Below are 19,945 nucleotides of genomic sequence, written 5' to 3' on the forward strand. Positions count from 1 at the left end.
TTTTTGTAAAACAAAGTAATGAATAGAGTGCCAGCTGAATCCCACTTGTGTGTGTCTAAATCCTGCCTACACCACCATCTCTGGTTCCTACTTTCAAAGATATAATCCTGCCCCTACCCAGCATCATAGAACAATCTAGAGCCTTCTTTCAAATAGTCACACTCCTTCCTCCAGGAAGTCACCAGCCCCTGCACTTAAACTTCCAGAGGACCTTGACTTGACTGACATATTCCTGAAGAGTTATGTGTCAAAGGAATTGTGGCACCCTTGAACAAAACTTCAACATCCTTAGGGGACCCCACTCAGTAAGAGACTGAATAGTGAACTTTTTTTAAAAAAGAACAGGACATTCCTTCATCACGATTATAAAACCATTTCTCCCACACCAAATTATGATTCCTGCCATTTTAATTTTCAGAGGTGGGATTAGCATACAATGAGATATACCTGTATCTTGGGATCTGGCCCCACCACCAGGACCAGACCAGTTGTTGCGTATGAGGGGGCTGGAGGGATTCATTTGTGGCTGTTGCTTGGGTATTACTGAGGCCTTTTAACTTGCTAACCTCTGGATTCTCTCCATGCTGACATTGGATCTTTCTTTTTTTTGAGACGGAGTCTCGCTCTGTCGCCAGGCTGGAGTTCAGTGGCATGATCTTGGCTCACTGCAACCTCTGCCTCCTGGGTTCAAGTGATTCTCCTGCCTCCGCCTCCCAAGTAGCTGGGATTACAGGCATGCAACACCACACCCAGCTAATTTTTCTGTTTTCAGTAGAGGGTTTCACCATGTTGGCCAGGATGGTCTCAATCTCTTGATCTCGTGATCCACCCACCTCGGCCTCCCAAAGTCCTGGGATTACAGGTGTGAGCCACTGTGCCCGGCCTTGATCATTCTTTCTAAACACTGTTCCACACAGATTACTCCACCCCTGCACAAAAATCTTCAATAGTTCCCCCATTGTCTATGGAATAAAGTTCAAGGCCCTCCACCTGGCCTTCAAAGCCTTCCGCAATCTGCCTCATGGCTTTCTTTTCCTCTAGGAACTCACACTAACCCTTTAGGTCTAGATCATGAGTCCACCCACAGGCTAGTACCTTCAGTGAAGACTTGCTGATTCATGAGTTTGATCCCAAGTCCTCAATATGCAGATCAAGAGATCTAAAGTTCTACTCAGATAATTAGAGGTCACTTGGCTGTGAATCATGGCACTTGAGAACTGAAAGGTCGTCGCCTTTGCCTAATCCAATACCAGCAATTTGAAAAGACAGACTGTGAGGAACAGAGAAGTAGGGTACTTGCTTCTGGTCACAGACTCAAACTCAGACTATGGTCAGTGGTTGAACTGAGACTAAGAACCCAAAGGCCCAAGGGTTTCTGGAGTAGAGAAGAAATCAATCTTTGGTTTTCTCAGGCTTTCTCAAGCTTTAAGCACCTACCCATTCAGAACATGAATCTCTTTTTAGAGAAATTTAGAAAGTCTGGTAGCCCTTTCCCCATAGAACCAGACAAGACATTGAGCAGCCCATGGGGTGCTCTCTGCCAGTGTGCTCTAGGACCCAGGTGGCCTAAGGCCTACAGATGAGAGAGCAGAGGAGCTGGGTGAGGGAGCTGTGGCAGTGGTAGAAGAGAAGGTGGTTGTAATTTTGTACTTTGCAGGCTCAGTCTGTAACAGGGTGGAGGTGAGCCAATGAAGTATCTGCTTTTGCAGCATGTGTGGTAATAAGAGCCAAACCTTGTAGGCTTAGCTTCACCTGCCTCTGTTATTCATGTTGGACAAGCATAAACCCCATGGCAGTGACAGGTGATATTATTAAAGAGGACATCTAGACATGCACAGAATCTGCTCAGACCAGTGACAGAATCTCTCAGGTTTGGAAGCGACCTTGACAGTCATTAAGCCCCACTTCTGCCCAAAGCTTCAGTCCTCTTAACAATGTCCCTATTCATGCCTTTGTTGAATGGCCACAGTTACAAGAGAGGAAGCTCCACTGCCATTGCAACGTGCTTTCTGCCTGTGTGGGTCCTCTCATCCACTGGCACCTGCTGGGTATCCCCATGGGTAAGGTCCTGTACGCTAGATCTTTTTAAATCTCTTCTCTATCAAAACCTACTTGACCTGTGTCTCATCAGGGTACCATTTCCTGTGGTAGCTCATCTCCAAAAGTAGCTCCAACAAGCCATGCCTTTTGATACTCACGGCTTTGTGTAGTTTCCTCCCACAATGAGCCAGGGCTGTCCTGTAACATGCTCTAACCAACAAGATGGGGCAGAAGTGATGCTCTGCCAATTTGAGGACAAAGCCTTGGGAAGGCCTGGCAACTTCCACTTTAGTGCTTCTGGGAGCCCTGAGCTGCCACATGTCTGGCTACCCTAGAGACACTGTATGGAGAGGGAGAGTCTCTGAGACTCCATGGAGTGAGAGAACAGTCCCATTGTCCCAGCATGCCAGCTGAATCCAGGGTTCCAGCCACCTGCCACAAGGTCCCAGACATGTGTGAGCTATCCTGATCACCCCAGCCTAGTCTGGCCCCCAGATGACTGCAGCCCAGCTGACATCACATGGAGTACAAGACCCACCCCACTGAACCCACAGAATGCTGGGAGATAATCATCAAAGCCCTATGTTTTAGGTGGTTTGTTCCACAGCAATAGATAACTACAGTAGTTCCTATGAGCACTTTGGCACAGACTGGTTTCTCACTGGTTTGGGTGGTGTCATTTGGCAGAGATGCTTGACTCTTGGGTGATGAAACCTCCTAGAGACAGTGTCCTAACCCAAAGGAGTCCCCTAGTAGTGGGACACCAGGCACCATGCGGGGCCAGCAGGAGATATTTCTGAGTACCAGGTCCTCTCAATGCCCCAATCTCATCTCACAGGCTACACACTTAAATGGAGGGCCAGCCTAGCTAATTTTTTGAAGGACATCCATTTTTCCTGCATCGCAAGGCCATGAGCTGTCTCCCTTATACTTGTAGACAAATGGGAGGCAGATTCCCACCCAGCAGGGGCAAGAAGGAAATAAACACAATTAAGGATACCATTTTTGAGACTCAGGTTCTCACGAATCTCCTCGTGGTCGCAGGGATGAGTGAAGTCAAAGATACTATGTCCTGTTAGCTCTACCTGTTTCAAAAACAAGGTTAGGCATCATTATTCCTAACAGTGAAGTAAAAGACTCCAAGAGGAAGCTGAGCCACCTTCCAGATTTGGAGGCAGGGAGGAGATTGAATTGGGTTTTCTCATAATCCCAGTCCAGTGTCAGGTCCACAGACAGAAAGACGTAATGGGGGATTACTGCTGACAGAGACTTGGTCTGTTAATGAGTCAGTAGAGAGCTGTCTACCAGGATGGACATGAGCAAAGCCAAACCCAATGCTTGGGGGTAGGAGTGTGGCCTGAGGCATGTGGCCTGAGGTCAGCGAGGGTCACAGTGGCCATTTACAGGGAGAGGTCAAGTGGGATTGCGGCTAGCACCTTCTACTCATTTCTACCCCCAAATGGAAACATTTCTTCTTTTGAAAGAGATAGAGGAGGGTGTCACCTGTGTAAGTCCCATGAACTTGCTGATGTTTTCTGACAGAAAGATCATGTCGCCATCTTGGGTCACCACAGCAATGAAACCCTCCAAGGCTTTCAGGTACAAGTTGTCCATCTGCTGGTCAGCTTCAGCTTCAGACTCATTTTCGGAGCAAACTGGAAAGAGAGGGGGGTGGGACAGCTTACATGAATGTGGAGTGAAAACAGATGTGACTAGCACAGATAGGCATTTGCCAGGGATGGCGCAAAGGCATCAGGTGGACTTTTCTGGAAACGCGCACTGCCGACCATCTGAATGTCTGCCCCAGCCCAGCAGCAGGCACTGGATGAGCACCACTGCACAGAGGACACCCTGACAGGGGCTGTGAGGACAGTGTGCTTGTTGTGACAACAGTACTTCTGGCACTAGTAACGGGAGCAGTAGGAGCTGCTGTGTGAGTGGTTCGGGGTGGAAGTTTTCCCAGGCTGCCCCCGGCAACCACCTGTACAGCCTGTAGACTCGGCTCTTGTTCCAGACCAAAAACACCTCTTGGGCCCCAGGTCTTTGGTTGTTATACACAGACCACAGACTTCATTTCAGCCCTTTTCCCCTAGTTCATTATTTATCTCCAAAGACATTTACTTATGAAAATTTGTATTTATCCAGTGCAAACATCAATCAAAGTATGCCTGAATATAACGGTAGTCACAGTAGTAGGAACAAATTTTAGCTGCTAATATATACTGCAATCACTACATGAAAGGTACTGCACTAAGCATGCTATGTAATCTTCACAATGACCTACGAGGTAGATACTATTCTTAATCTCATTTTACAGATGAAGTGTAGAGAGGTTAAGCCATTTGTCCAAAGGTATAAAGATTGCAAAGTCAGCAAGCTTTGACAGCTGAATCCAGAAGCCACACTCAACCATTCATAGGCTTTGGAGTTAAACACAGGTTCTATTCCTAGATCACCCTCCTATTAGGCTATGACTCTGGATAAGTATCAACCTCTCTGGATATCACTTTCCTCATCAGCTAAATGGGAATAACAATTTTCACCTCTGAATTGTAAGGATTAGATAAGTATGTAAAGTGCCTAAAACTATAACAACAGTAAATTCTTTCTTCTTTCTGCTGCAAGACATGCACTACCCTCAAATTGCTCAGATCCCAGGTGAGGAATATATAGCACTCAGAGATGCAAAGCTAAGTAAAAGTTCAAGGGTGTCATAGCTGGGCTCCCCAGGAAAAGTGTAGATGGGATGAGCTCTAAGGGTCAGAGGATGAGGGGGTCGCTTTGGGGTGATCACAGACAACTAACTGTTCCAAAGAAGATTTGCAGAGACTTAGAAAAAACAGATTTCACTCTGTGGAATGAAAGAAGGGCCTTCTGAACCAGATGGGATTGTGTGAGCACTGGAAAACACCTGGAGCAAGCTCCCTCCTAGACTGGAGAGAGGCCCATCTGGCTCAAGAGGAGAATCCATCTCCCAGTCTCAGAGATTGGACTGGTGAGACAGGCCCAGTGTCCTGGAGGGGCCTCACGTGTCAAGCAAATGTGATCAGAGGAGTGCATCTCAAAGCACTGCTTTGGGGAGATTAGTCTGGCAATGGCATACAGAATGGCTTGGAGAGAGTGAAGCCCAGAGGTGCAAAACAGAGTGAGCAGGCAACTGCATTCTCAGCAGACTGTACAGGTGGTTGCTGGGTGCAGCCTGGGAAAACTTCCACCCCGAACCACCCACACTTTGAGTATCCTGGCCTGTCTAGTATACCTCTGCTATCTGAAAAACACAGACTCGGCTCTTGTCCCAGACCAAAAAAACCTCGTAGGCCCCAGGTCTCTGGTTGTTATACACAGACCACAGACTTTATTTCAGCCCTCTTTTCCTACTTCATTATTTAACTCCAAAGACATTTACTTATGAAAATTTGTATTTATCCAGTGCAAACATCAAAGTATGCCTCATTTGATTTACAGAACGAGGGGATTAGAGAATAATTTGTCACTTGCAAATATTAATATTCACTTAACTAAAAGGAGCCTTTCAAATGGAGACTATTCTAAGGAATGTAAAATGCAATTCAGTGTATGGGCCACTTGACCAGGGACACACCAATGCTGTGAAATGTCGTTCAAGGGCCTTTCTGCAAGGGCACTGGATTTCTCTTTTATCTTTTTTCTCGAGCCTCTAAATTTAAGCTTTGGGTTACCTGCCGTTATTCCTCAAGAAGAACAAATCCAAATTACAAGATCTTCCTACCAAGAGGCTTCAGTGGAGGCACAGGGGACCAGCTACCTTCCAGGACACAGGATGAGAGAACACGCCGGAGTCACAGATGCCTTCTGCACAGCATCACAGTGGGTCCCGTCCAGGGATGGGCAAGCCTTCAGAGCCAAGAGTTGGGCTGTACAGAGTAATGCCCCGGTGGCTTTCCCTCTGTTTTGCTAAAATGGTGAACCAAAATAAGGGAAATTCTTTCCTCTCCACACCCTGTTTCAGGTGGCTAGCCTGGAGAAGGGAGAACCACAGGTCATGGGAATGGCCTTATACCATACATATATGCACACCTGATCCCTGCTTGGGGTTTCTGCTGACACACCTGTTCTTTGCCAGCTGACCAGCCCGCTGAAGTGATGATGAACCAATGTCCCAGGTGTGGGTGATGCCACTGTGAATGTTAGCTTTCCCAGCTAAAATCTTCTTTTGAGTGGGGGCTTTAGGGGAGAAAGTGACTCAACTCAGGGCTTTCAAATTTGAGTATGCATCAGAATCATCTATAGGCCAGGCAGGCTAAAAGAAAAATTTCTGGGACCAGGACTGCTACATAATTTGCGTGGCCCAGTGCAAAATAAAAATGCGAGACCTCTCATTGGAAAAATTAAACCAAGCCTGAGAACTTTCTCAGTGTGGCACCCTCTAAGACTGCCTGTGCTGCATGCCCATGAAGCTGGCCCTGGATGGGCCCCTGCTGGGTTCCTGGTTCAGTAGGTCTTTAGTGGGAACTGAGAATCTATTTGTTCTAAAAAGCTCACAGGTGATGCTGATCCTGCTACTCACAGGACCATATGCTGAGAGCTACTGCCTCAACTCAAAGGTCCTATGAGTGACCTTATTTAGCCTGTGTTGGCAGGTGGTGACTTATTTTAGAGATGAGTGAGGAGAGGTTTTCAGCGCCACTTCAATCACACCAGATAGGTGACCACCTTCTATAGATACACAGAGGCCAACCCTGTGGTTTCTAGCCAACCGAGAAGATATTTTCTCTTCAATTTCTTTGATCTCAGTGGTAACGCTGACTTCAAAATCTGGAGTAATCCCAAGACAACCCTATTTGGGTTAACTAGTCCCAAAGGAAATAGTCCTGCTTAAAATTTCCTGTTTTTAACAGTTCCAACATAGCCAAACTGGTTTCCACCCATGCCCAGTGCATTTGCTTCCAGGAGGTGGTGAAATTGGCTACAGCAGCTTCGGGTCAGCTGGCCTCTGGGAGGGAGAGGGGCAATCTAGGGCCACAAGGGGAAACAGAATGTCTTGGGACTAAGGTCACAATGGCTGGAGAAGCAGGAAGCCACCAGGTTGGCCCCAGGAGCCCTGCAACGGCAGGACTGGGGCAGGGTCTCTTCCCTCTGTGGAACTATTTGTCCTCACAGCACCTGCTTATTCTCCTGGGAGCTTCTGAAGGAACCTGGCCAGGTCACTCCCAGCTTGCAGCTGAGAATGAAAACTGTGGAGCCAGGAGGTAGACCCTCACCCTGGAGGCATCTCATAGCATTGCTTTGGGGAGATTAGTCACCCTAGAGGCTCATGTCACAAATTGGTTGAAGACCCCTCTGCCCCTTCCCCTGTGAACACTGTTGTCTTCCCTGATGTACCATTAATATCTTACTCAGTGTTAGGAACATGGAAAAATGCACTCATTCCCTACACCGTTATGAAGTTTCTACTGTGTTCATGTCTGCTTTATGCTAGGCACAAGGTAATCTGTCCACAAGTGTCACTTACTGTGTGCTCAGTCCTGTCCTAAGGAGAATCGGGGATACTGAAAGGTGTAAGAGCAATCCCCTCGGAATCGACAGACTGGTGGGGAAGACAGAGATAAACTGCTGTAAGGTGATGCAACAATCCAGCATCAACTCTTGGTCAGAACAAAGTGAGGAGCCCAGAGTAGGTGCTCAATAAGCCACCAGCTGGGTCTGTAAATCATCCTGGGCTCTAGATCTCAGTTACTTGCTTCCGAGGACCCTGCAGGGTTTGACCCCAAAGACGAGAGATGGGTCATTAAAACCAGAGGTGCTCTGCTGAGACGGTGCATGCCCATCCTGGGGAGCATAACAAGATTCTTTAATGCTAAAAATAGCCCCAGTAAACAGGCTTTGATGACTCCCCACAGCCAGGATATGCGCGGGCTGAGGTTTTGGAGCACTTTTTCCGGAGCATCGCTCATTTCCTTCAGGCAGCACCGCCCATGTGGGGTGGGACTTCCTGGGCGGCAGGGGCTGTGCTTTGGGAGAGAGCAGGCAGAGTGGCAAAGCAGAGCCTCCTGAGTGGTCTCAGAGACCAGGCTGCTCCACGGTGCTGCTGGTCAGAATACTGGCTGTAATTTTATTCGACCAAGGTCACTTTACCTCTTGTTTCCTACTCCGAGAAGTTCCAGGACTGCTCTGACTGTTCTTAAAGCCATTCTGATGGGGTCTTCCTGGTTCAGATGTGCTTGGCAGTCACTACTTTGTGACCACCACAGGGGCCTTCCTTCTAAGGCTCTGCCTAAACCGATTCCTCCCCTCCACCTGACCCACGGCCTGGACCCCCAATCCCCGCCTTCCCGGATGCGCAGACTGCAAGAGCAGTGCCAGTCAAACTACAGGGAAATCATTCTGGGATCACTTACTGGATCCTTAGCCATACCTTTAAATGCCACCATTAGCAGGCCTGGGCTTCTCTGATGCCTTTGACAGAAGGCACTGTGTCCTTCCTGATCTTCCTGGGCTCCCTGAAAGTCCACTAGGAGAGATTCATGCCTTTGTTCTTTGCATATATCTTACTATCCTATCTTGCCTCTCTGTATTACCCTTCATAAGATGTAGTACAGGACTGGGTTCAGCAAATATCTATTGACTGAGCAGACTTTTTAGTTTAAGTTAAAGGAATGATCTGAACAAAGTCAGTATCTCTAGAAGAGATTGTATATTAGCTGTTCTCACCCATTAACATCCTCACATGAATCAGCTTATTGAGCTCTTTCCAAACAGGACAGAAAAAGGCCTTGATTTGGAGTAGGTGGGACAAAGGGGTGCAGGTAGGGGTGAAAGCCTGGGAACAGAAGTCTGAAAGTAGGGTATGAGAGGGTACCAGAACATGTATCTGCCTGCACAGTTCTTTCTTTGTCCCACTTTTCCTGCATGCGAAGGTCATATCAAGCCTTAAAAACTTTAAAATCACATTTTAGTATCTTTCCCTTAGTAGTCTACAGATCAGGAAAACAACCTCTTGTTATAACTGATGTCTTTGCTAAGCAAATGATGAATCCACAATGCAACTGACACTTCTCTTTGGAAACCTTGCTTCATGCTGATCTCCAGCTCCATGGAAAATGAATTTGACTTCACCAGCATGAGTTTGGGCAAGCCCAAAATTTAATTTTACAATGAAAAGCAAATTTTGTATATTCACTGCGGTTTAATGCCCTCAGAATGCAGAGTTGACCCTGATTCGCTCATGGTTTGTGGGGCTCATCTTGAAAGAGGATTTAAGACAATCAAGTGGCATTTCCACCGATGTTCCTGTAAGAGTGTGTTCTGTCCTCAGCCCAGCGTGGAAGCTAATATCATAAAGCTATTGTTTCAGTTTGCTTCCTGTGATATGAATCTCAATCGGCAGCCCAGACCCACAGTCTGAATTTCTCAACGTTGAGGTTTCCTCTCCAACATTCCCACACAGAACAGCCTACTGTGAAAATCAAAGGGAAGCATGTTACTAAGTAAAGAGAAACTTTTCTAAAGAAAAACCTGGTATTTTTTAGCCTTTTGAACTTTGAGGTATGCAACCAGCTATTTCCTACTATAAAGTGAGCCAAAATTGGTACTCACCTTTGTTAGAAATGCTTAAATAATGAATGTGCGGGTTGTTTTGCCTTGGAAAAGCTTGACAACTCTGCATTTTGATAGAAATTGCAAGAATTTACATTGGGTTTTCTTTTACATCATTTCTCCAGAAGCCTATATTTAATATAAATCAATATACTTGTTTATAATAATTTTTATTTCTAAGCTATAACTTATTGAGACCTTAATATGTGGCAGGCTAAAGGATAAGGCCTTTTATATCTATTATCTCAATCCTCAAATAACATTGCAGGGTAAGCACCATTATTCCCTTTGTGCAGATGAGGAAACTAAAGCTCAAAGAGAAATTTTTACAACATTGCAGAGAAATAAAGCAGCCAAACTAAGATTCCAGTGCAGGTCTATCTGCCCACAAATCCTGTACTCTTCTCCATGATGCTACATGTGTTGGAAAAGCAAAATAAGATTTAGAAAGAAAAAGATCTTGTCTCACAATTTCTGAAAATAACTCAACAATCAGTCTAGAGAATGCATAGCAGGAGCCTAGGAGAGAAGTCAGAGAAAAGCGGGTGCTGAGAAACCATCTCCTCCTCCCTGGGCTGTGCTCGTTCGGTGAGAACTTCTCCTTCAAGGACACCAGGACCACATGGCCAAAAGTAGAAACTTTTTATCCCTTTTCTTCCTTTCTTTCCTTGGGACAGAGAGGACCAGAGCTGACAGGCTAAGCTGAGCTGACAGGGCTCTAGCTGGTATAGGGCTAAGCCCAGCCAGAGGGCAGGCAAGTTTGTGTCCACAACTTTCAACAGGCTCCTGAGATGGGATAGATAAGGGATGTCCCAGTGTGGCCACTCTGGTCCTATCTCTGTGGGTGTGTTTAGCACACAGGGGTTCTCATCAGCACACGAGGGCTCACACCAGCACACACACGGGTAGATGTGCTCAGAGAGCCCAGCCTAACTCCTGGCCTTCTCCAGGCCAACCTTTGAACCACTGAGATGGACAGCCAGGCCCAGGAGGGCAAGCATGGAAAACGAAGCCCTGCACTAGGGGGAAGGACAGGAATAATTCTCTGAATGTGTGAGGACCTCCTCCCCATCGCACTGGCCCCCAGCTGCCTCTGTTGACCTTCGTTCCCCTATCTTCTCCCTTCCCCCACACCTAATACCCCAGCCCTTGTAGACATCTTTGTCAATATCTTAGCCTGACCAGGTTTACACAATGCTCTTGCTGTCCCATGTCTGTTTTCCCATGGACCAAAATTCAAAAGGACCTGAATTCCAGGTGCAGGTTCACCATGTGCTAAATGTGTGACTTTGAGCAATCTTAACCTGTCTGTGCTTCACTTATCTGTGTAACAAGGAGAAACACTCAACGAGTCCCAGTTTAGTCAGAGGCATTCTACAATTAATATGCAGGTTGACTGTCCCTAATCTGAAAATCTGAAATCTGAAATGCTCCAAAATCCAACACAACATTCAAAGGAAATGCTCATTGGAGCATTTAAAATTTCAGATTTTCGAGTTAGGGATGCTCAACTGATAAATACAATGCAAATATTCCAAAATCTGAAAAAATTAAAAAATCAAAAATACTTCTGGTCCCAAGCATTTCGGATAAGGGATACTCAACCTGTATTACCCCTTCTGGGGCTGTGTGTTGGTGGAGGAATTGGAGTGGTGATGAAGGAAGCAATGATTAATCCAAAGGAATTAATATCTAAGAGCAGAATCTCAAGTACCACAGCAGGAAAGCAGGGGAGAGGGGTCTCATTGTGGGGAAGGGGCCTTCATCTAGTCATGAAATCCTCCACTGTCTACTCTTTATATGTAAAGATGACTGCAACATTAGCTGACTTTGCCCTCAGTTATCCAGGAAGACAAGCCTTTTTAAAGGGAGGGGTACACAAATGCCCTGTGATGGAGTCTCCCGGCCTTTCTTATATCCAGCAATCCAACCCTTGCCAGCGCTCAGCCCACTGTTCTCTCTCTGCAGCATGTAGGACCATGTATCTGCCATTGTCTTGCATTGTTCTTTGAAAGTATTTATAGCCCGTATCTTCCCCCTTGGCTCTCCTGCTCTTGTCTGCACATTTCGCCTCTTTAGGCCTAGCCCTCCAACCCCAGGCCCACTGAACTGTCGTCCTATTTTCTGAAAGTCTGTCCCCCATATCCTTCCTGTACTCCAGGGACTAGAATAGTACATTCTGGTCTGGCCTCCCAGCCTCACACTGGATTCCCTCTTTCCCAGAATAGCCACTTCATAACAGGATGGCGGAATCCACCGTCTCCAAGGCACCAGGCTTACTCCGGAAAACTGAAAAACAACCACCAAAGAACCCTCCCTCCCTCAGTGCCTCCCTCACGCTCACCCGTCAGACACTGTCCCCACCTGTGGCACCAGACCAGGCGGGGAGGAGCACAACACGCTGCCTAGCATCCTTACAGAACTGACACCCCTGACGAGAATGTTACATAGGATCTGAAACCAGAAGACTTCTCAGGACACCTGTTTCTGGTCAGGACGCATAGGAAACGGTTTCCTGAAGAATGTAACTGAGAAAAAGCAAATGCTGTGTGAACTTTGGAGTTGCAGAGGTACCAGGGACAGGAGAACCAGTTGTTTTCTGGGGAGGGGCGATGCTCTCGGCTGTCAGCTGTCAAGGACTCCCCAGTGTGAGTGAGCTCAGCCAGGCCAGGTGATTTACAGACATCATTTCAGTCCATTCTCACTGACACCCTGGGCAAGAAGTATGTTTGACGCCATTTTGTAGATGAGGAAACCAATGCTCAGAGAGACTAAATGATTTGCGTGGCCTAACTGGCTTCTCAGAGGGAAAAGATCATCTGGGCACGCCTTCTTGCTGTTCTGGAGAAGGCACTGGAAGTTAAGGATGAGAAGGCGTCCTGCAGACTCAATCTAGTGTGGAAGATGGGTCTTATGGGCCAGATGGCAACAAACTGAGAAGTCAGCAAAAGCTGTCCTTGGTTCTCCCAGCCCCTGTTCTCCCCAGCCTCTGGGTGCCCGTGTTCTTCCCTGGTCCTGTCCCTGCCCTCCTCTCACAGCTGGATTCACGGTGAAGGTCACTGCTGGAAGAGAGATGTTTAACACGAAGGAATAAAGCACTCATGATGGTGATTCTGTGGGTGCAAGTTCTGTAATGGGAAGACTTTCCAGCTCTGGCAGCAGAAGGGTCCCCTGCATATAGGAACACGCTGGTAAGGCTGGCATCTGCCCAGCCTAGGGGAGCCTGCTGGCCTTACCTGAGGAGAGGAGCTTGTGTGTTCGCAGGAAGCTGATCGCCAGTCGCATGATGGAGGCCTTGTCCAGATGGGAGCTCACGCTGTGGGGCAGAGGCAGCTCATGGGCCAGCTCGTAGAACACCTCCGTCTCCTTGCTCCGCCGGCACCGTGCAGCATCCCGGGACTTCTCCTTCCTCCTCTCCGAGCTACTCCTAAGTGGAGAAGAAGGGGTTAGTCCCGGTAAGGTTACTGTCAGCCTATCATACCTCTGGCCAGGATATCCCCACGGCCCCAATCCACAGCGCAGCCACACTCCCCCACTGGACTGATCTGGGCTCACACCAGTCATCTGAGCCACACACCAGCTGCTTTGTATTGTTAGCTCTGCTTTTGTGTGTGTTGGTGTCTTTGCAACCAATGTCCCTCCTCTTGCATGCCCTGTGAAGGCCAAAACAGGGCTTCACATGGGTGGAGTCTGGGCAGGAGAACAAGATAAAAAACTGCTTTAAGGTTATTTTTCTGCATAAGATACATTCAGAAAAAATTAAGAGTAGTACTGAACCCTAGATCCTGCTTCATATCAGAGAGTGATTTCCACAGTAAAAACTGAAAATACCATGACACCCAACAGTCTAGAGTACCAACGTGCATTCTGTCAAGGATTAAAAAGAAGTGGGCACAAACATTTTCTAAGCACTGCCAGCATAGGTTGCCAGGCTGTCTCAGTCGCATTCTCCTCCTTGCTGCAGGATGGAAGGAAAGATGACACGCACTGAAGCTTGCCTCTTTTCAGGAAGTCCTAAAGAAATCCTGGACTTTCTTATAAAGTCCATGGCAAGTTCTAACACAGGCAAATTTAAAAGCCAGAATGTTTAGATTGGAGTTCTAACTTCTCTGCTTGTTAGCTCTGTAAATAAATAATTTAAATTGCTTAGCCTCAGTCTCCTCATCTGTAAAATGACAACAATAGTGCTTACCCTACAGAGTTAATTGTGAGGACTAAATGTGATAATTTATATAAAATCTTTAGCACTAAGCCTGTTCCACCAACTGTAAGCAATCGATGTTAGCTAATACTAATTAAAAAGATAGCCATGAAAAGGCAATCATGAGAGTTAAAAAGTTACAAAACAGTACAGGACAATTCTATTTTCATAGAAATGTATTATACATAATACTTCCTATAACTTATATAGGAGAAAGGCTAGATGTATAACTACTATTATAGGTATCACAGAAATAGTTCTTACAAGTACTTTTTTTTTTTCATTATTATACTTTAAGTTCTAGGGTACATGTGCACAATGTGCAGGTTTGTTACATATGTATACATGTGCCATGTTGGTGTGCTGCACCCATTAACTCGTCATTTACGTTAGGTATATCTCCTAATGCCATCCCTCCGCCCCCCCTCCCCACAATAGGACCCAGTGTGTGATGTTCATCTTGGCTTATTTAAACTCACACAACTGCCCTTGGAAATAGGCATTATTATTATTATACCTAATTTACATATGAGGAAACTGCCCCATAGAGGCCAAGTAATTCACCTGTGGCCTCCAGCAGGTAAATGGGGAAGTCAGGCTTTGCACTGGGCAGGTGGGCCCCAGAATCATGGCACTTAACCACCAATGACTGTCCTGTCACCTTCTACTCACAAATGTTAGCAGTTGCAGGGTAGTGAGGTTACAGGAAGTTTCTTCGGTTTTTGTTTTGGTTTATAGTGCTTATCTGTGTCTTCTTGTGTTTCTATAAATAACCTATATTGCATATTTAATAAAGAAACAAATCTGTTTTTTATTTTTTTAAAAAGCATCTAAGCCGGGCATGGTAGTATTTGAACCTGTAGTCCCAGGTACTTGGGAGGGTGAGATGGGAGGATCACCTGGGCCCAGGAATTCAAGACCAGCCTGGGCAATATAGTGAGACCCCGTCTCTATAAAAATATAAATAAGATAAAATAAAAAAGTATCCAGCACGGTTCATAGGTTTCAAGGCCTCAATTCAGTTAGCTCCAGCTGGCTTGCTCTGTCCTGCCATCTGAGATTCCAGAGACTGCTCCTCCTTTTGTTTGGCTTTGCAGCCTGCTATTTGGACAGAAAGTCTGTATTTTGGGATTCATGGAATGTGAACATGCCTCTCAAATCCCTCAAGATTTGGGGCAGAAGCACTGTTTTGATTTTACAACATGCTTCATTTAAAAAGAGACTGTTCAGCTCTGCGGATGGATTAAGCATCATATACTCGGATTAAAGGACGAATTGTCCCACAGCTGTTGATGGGCAAGAAGAACCTTCAGAAAAATTGTGAAATGAGTGAAACTATTTTTCTTGTCCTCGCTCCCTTTTCTGCTTCCTTTACCTAATCCCTGTTTCCCTCTCTCCCTGACCTCCAACCCTCAGGACACCTACCCCTGCACCCCTCTTTCCCCACCTTCTCAGGAATTGCCCTGATTAGACCTTTAGTGGCAGTTTTTATACTGGTCCCTCCCATTTGCATTTTAATCCTGACCTGATTATGGAGAAAAAGTTAAAGAATTGCACGTATTCTGGCACAGGAAAGGAAGATGGGAAGAGGGCAGGATGCTGAAACCGCACACATCATGCCTTTAGGTCATGAGGGTCAGGTGAAAGATGCTGGATTTCATTCTCTAGCACTAACTCTTGTGCTCTCCAACAAAAGCATCATCAACACATAACCTCGTCATCAGGGACCAAGAGAAGCCATCCTGAAGCAAAAGCAATCCCAGCACAGGCTATGGCATTAACGCCAATATCTGCATGCACAAGGCTTCCCTCTGCCATTGGCCCCTTCCTTGGAGTAGAAGAGGCAGAGAGGAAAAGCCAGGTAGGGAAAAGGCAATCTGGAGTCAATACTCTGACAATGGTATTTGATATGTGAGTCTTGCTATGCTTTTTGTGCCTGGTGCTATGCCAAGAACCTTTCATATATTAGCTCATTATACTCTTCCTAACAACAAAATAAAGTAGGTATTGTTTACACAATTTAGAGATGTGGAAACTGAGGCTCAGACATAATACGTCATTTGTCCAATGTCGCAAAGCCAACGCCTACATAAGCCATTGAAGGCTTTGTAGTCAGTGAGCAGACACTTAGAAGTCCTGAAATACACAGGGGATTCCTATCTAATTCCATCCTTGCAACCAAGTGAGGTGGGCAACACAGGTGTTGTCACTGTTCCCCTTTCACAGATCTGAAAACAGACACTTGAGCAGGTAAGTTACTTGCCTAGAGCAATCCAGCTAATCAGTGGCAGAGCTAGGGCTAGAACCCTGCTCTTCCTAGGCGGATACCCTTCTCACTGCTTAATGGTAGGAGATAGTGGCTTTAGCAAGAAATAAAGAAACAGCAACATCTTAACTTCCAGAAAAAGAAAGCTTGAGAATCTAAGGCAGCCTCTTGGTTCAAAAGTCAGAGAGGTGGGATTTCAGCTGAAACTGAAAGGACAAAGAATAATACCTTTGCAGAAAGCACTTTTTCTTAACATGTGTTATCTCATTTGATTCTCACAACCCTGAGAGATAGAAACTATCATCCCCATTTAATAGATGAGGATGTGGAGATTTAGAGATTAAATAAATTTGCTAAAAACATTGTCTCAAACCTAGTTCTTCTGGGTCCAAGATCAAAAGTTGTTCCATTGGCAGCAAGGAAACTATCATTTACTGTACAACTTGGATGTTCCCAGTGCTGTGCTGATACTTTCCCACAACCTGGATGTTCATACATACTTTGGGAAGAAGAGGCTAAGACTTTTTTAAATACAGTGACAAAAATTTCATGAGGGGAGCCTCATGTCTTTAAGTGAGCACCCATTCACCTTAGGAGAACACCTGGAATGTTAGGAGTAGGACTAAGAACTAGCATCAGAGTTCAGATGGGGTGGGAGGGGAGGAAGGGACTCAGTGCTGTGGGCCTTAGCAGACACAGGTGCCGGTCACAGTAGTGCTCGGAATGTGGTAGAATGTTACCAGATGTGGCTCGGCAGTGCTCCGTAAAAGCAGCAGGTCTAACCCTGCTGCAGTATCTATCTATGCCGCAGGTGGAGAACAAGCTGTTTGTTTGTTTTGGGTTTGGTTTTTTTTCCCTGGACATTTTAATATGCACAAATTTATAGTTAGTCTCCCTGAGGTGGAAACTCACATTCTGAAACGTTTGATCCCAGCTAAAGTTAACAACCGCTTAAGCACCAGGCAGCCAGTCAAAAGATAAAACAATACTGAACGTCCAAAAATTGTCAGCAGAGATATGCTACAATTAATCCAGGAAAAACCTCTTTGCCCAGAGCTTCGTTATCTTAAAAACATCATCTTTTAGGTCATTGCTCCAAGCATGGCTTAGGGATCCCTACTTAAGTCATGAATCTAAGGATGATCTGTTCTTGGTCAAGATGATCTTGGTTCCTGACTTCCATATGAACATAGCCTGCAGTGAGGCCCCAAGATGTCTGTCACCAGTAACACCGAGGGGTTGGCTGCCTAATGAGCTAGACTTTTAGAGTGATTAGAACTCACATGCCTAATGCCTGTGGCCATTCAGGTATCAGAACAATATGCCTATTACCCTATAAGGTTAAATGGCTTAGAAACAGAATGGATTTCAGCAGGTAGAGATGACTGAAGCTAATTAGGCCAGCTAGGCTCAGTCTATTGGTTGGTGGTGAAATTCTAAGCTGCTGCCAATTTGCAAGAAGCTGAGAATGGAGGAAATAAAGGTTAAATGCAATTGGGAGAGGTCTAGCGACACTTCCATGAGGCTTGTGGCTGCTGTACAGGGGCTGCCTGATGGGAGAAACACACCCAACTCCAGGTTCCAGAGATGAGGAAGAGTCACTGGTCCCCATACTTATTGGGGCAGAACCAAAGTCAGTGGTTCTCAGTTTTGCTGCTCACTGGAGTCACCAGAGGAACCTTAAAAAACAGATGTCTGGGCTCTACCCCGAGATTCAGATTTAATAAGTCTCAGGTGTGGGCTGGGCAACGGGAGTTTTAAAAGCTCCCCATGTGTAGCCAGGGCTGAGGACCACAGTTCCAAAGCAGCCAGTTTTCAAAGGAAGGGTGGGTGGGTGGGTGTGTGTGGTGGGGAGAGGCAGATGGGGTTGGACTTAAATGTTTTTGGAGACGCAAACAGCTATGTCACCTTCTCAAAGAGTAGAAGAAAGGAAACACATTTATTTAGCACTGGAGCCAGGTGCATTTAATAAACAGTCTCAATTGATCCTCACTTAAATGATGAAGTGTTATTGGCCTCATTTTTGCAGAGCAGTGGTTCTCAATTTTAGCCTGCATCAGAATCACCTGGAGGACTTATTAATACATAGATTTCTGGGCCTGTGATCATGTGTCTGGAATACTGACGCCGAGATCCACTTCTAAAACCTAACCACACTCTTTCCCTCTACCATGCACTGTGTCCAGCAAATCTGAAGTCACCATCACAAGCCAAATAGTTGTTTATCTAGGAGTTGGTGTGATCACCACTGTACCAGGCGCTATGGCTAATAGGAAGAGGGAGATGAAAGTAATGAGACATCTGAAATGGATGCCACACAGAAGGTGGCTACCCTTCAAAGAAGCCACCTTGGGAGAAGCCTGTAACTTTATGCTGGTGGGTGGCCATTGCTCTGTCTTTTGGGAAGTCTTTTTACAATTAACTTCAGAGCCACATAAGAAAATCAGTCACAACTCTTCAAAGGACACACTTCATTTCAAACCCTAAACAATATTATCCAGTTTACCCACCCCGTTATTCACCGGACTTAGCTGTGGATGGATTGTGGTTGTCTGATAGGATAAAATGTGCCCTCAGAAGATAAGACTTTGCCACAATTGAAGGTATTGAAAAGAATGGTCTTGGCTCTGAGGGCCATTCCAAAGGAGTGACAAAAATGTCTGAGATGCAGGCAGTGTTCCAGTGGCCAGTGTTCTAGATATACTCTGATGTCCAATGGCTGCAGTGATCAGTAGGGGAATCTATCACAAAGGGGAGGAAAGGTATCAGTGTTAGATAGTGAACACCGAAAATAGGCCAGACACAGTGACTCGTGCCTATTAATCACAGCACTTTGGGAGGCTGAGGTAGGAGGACTGCTTGAGCCCAGGAGTTTGAGACCAGCTGGGCAACACAGAAAGACCCCATCTCTAAAAAAATTAGAAATTAGCTGGGCATGGTGGTACACACCGGTGGTCCCAGCTACTCAAGAGGCTGAGGCAGGAGGATCCTCTGACCTCGGAACTCGAGGCTGCAGTGAGCCATGCACCACTGCACTCTAGCTCAGGTGACAGAACCCATCTCAAAGCAAAACAACAAAAAGTTACAAATTCAGAATAGAAAATATTAAATTAGCAAATTCAGGAGGAGCTGGCCAGATCAGACAGACTTTGACAAGAGAAAAAAGGCATTAATATGCTTTAATATACACACCTCTCCTGACGGGCATGGTCTCTATCCTGAAAGAGACCACAGACCATCTGGCAGATAAGACTAATAATCCAGACTAGTATATCAGAAGTCTACAAGAGGGGACAAAGAAGAGAGAAGACATGAGACTGGAGTGGCTGAAACAGGGACAAATGCTTTCACTTGCCACTTCCCTGAAAGAGGAATCCTGGAAAGCGTCTCATACCTCAGCCTCCCAACCTCCCCTCCACTGGGGCTGAGCCTCCAGCTCTCTGACCTACTCTGACGGTCTGTGTCCCTGGAGCAGACAGCATGGACTGCATTCAGAGCTAACAGTAATGTCTGGGGCTCACCCAGCGTGGCCCTCTAATGGTCAATTCTGCTTGGGCTGACTGGAGATACTTATCTTCTGGCCTTCTCAGCCCCAGGCAGCCTTGTAGAAGAAAGCAGCAGATTCAATTACTAAGCAGCCCATCTGGGGCTCCAGATAACCCAGCTCCTTACGTAACCAGAGAACACGTGGACTCCCCAGCCCAGCTGAGAAAAGCTGTGTATACACAGGAATAATCATAATGAACTGTCCCTGTGCTGAGCTTCCTCAAGCCCAAGCCTTAGTAGGTGCCAAGGTCTGAATGTTAATGTCCTCTCAAAATACTTATGTTGAAATCCCCACTCCCAATGTGATGGTATTTGAA

At 46.1% G+C, this 19,945-nt stretch overlaps 1 protein-coding gene across 1 annotated transcript in view; it reads right to left on the reverse strand.

Annotated features, from left to right (window-relative positions):
• EPAS1 (endothelial PAS domain protein 1) overlaps nt 1-19,945 on the reverse strand; it is a 90,557-nt gene that overhangs the window by 27,226 nt on the left and 43,386 nt on the right. Inside the window, exons 2-4 of the mRNA XM_011935884.1 lie at nt 12,852-13,042; nt 3,544-3,695; nt 3,041-3,125 (exon numbers count right to left, since the gene is read on the reverse strand). Coding sequence (XP_011791274.1) covers nt 3,041-3,125; nt 3,544-3,695; nt 12,852-13,042 — 428 coding nt within the window. The remainder of the gene's footprint in view (nt 1-3,040; nt 3,126-3,543; nt 3,696-12,851; nt 13,043-19,945) is intronic.

The sequence above is a fragment of the Colobus angolensis genome, unplaced genomic scaffold (assembly GCF_000951035.1).
Source record: "Colobus angolensis palliatus isolate OR3802 unplaced genomic scaffold, Cang.pa_1.0 Scaffold15, whole genome shotgun sequence".
NCBI classification, from domain to species: Eukaryota; Metazoa; Chordata; class Mammalia; order Primates; family Cercopithecidae; genus Colobus; species Colobus angolensis.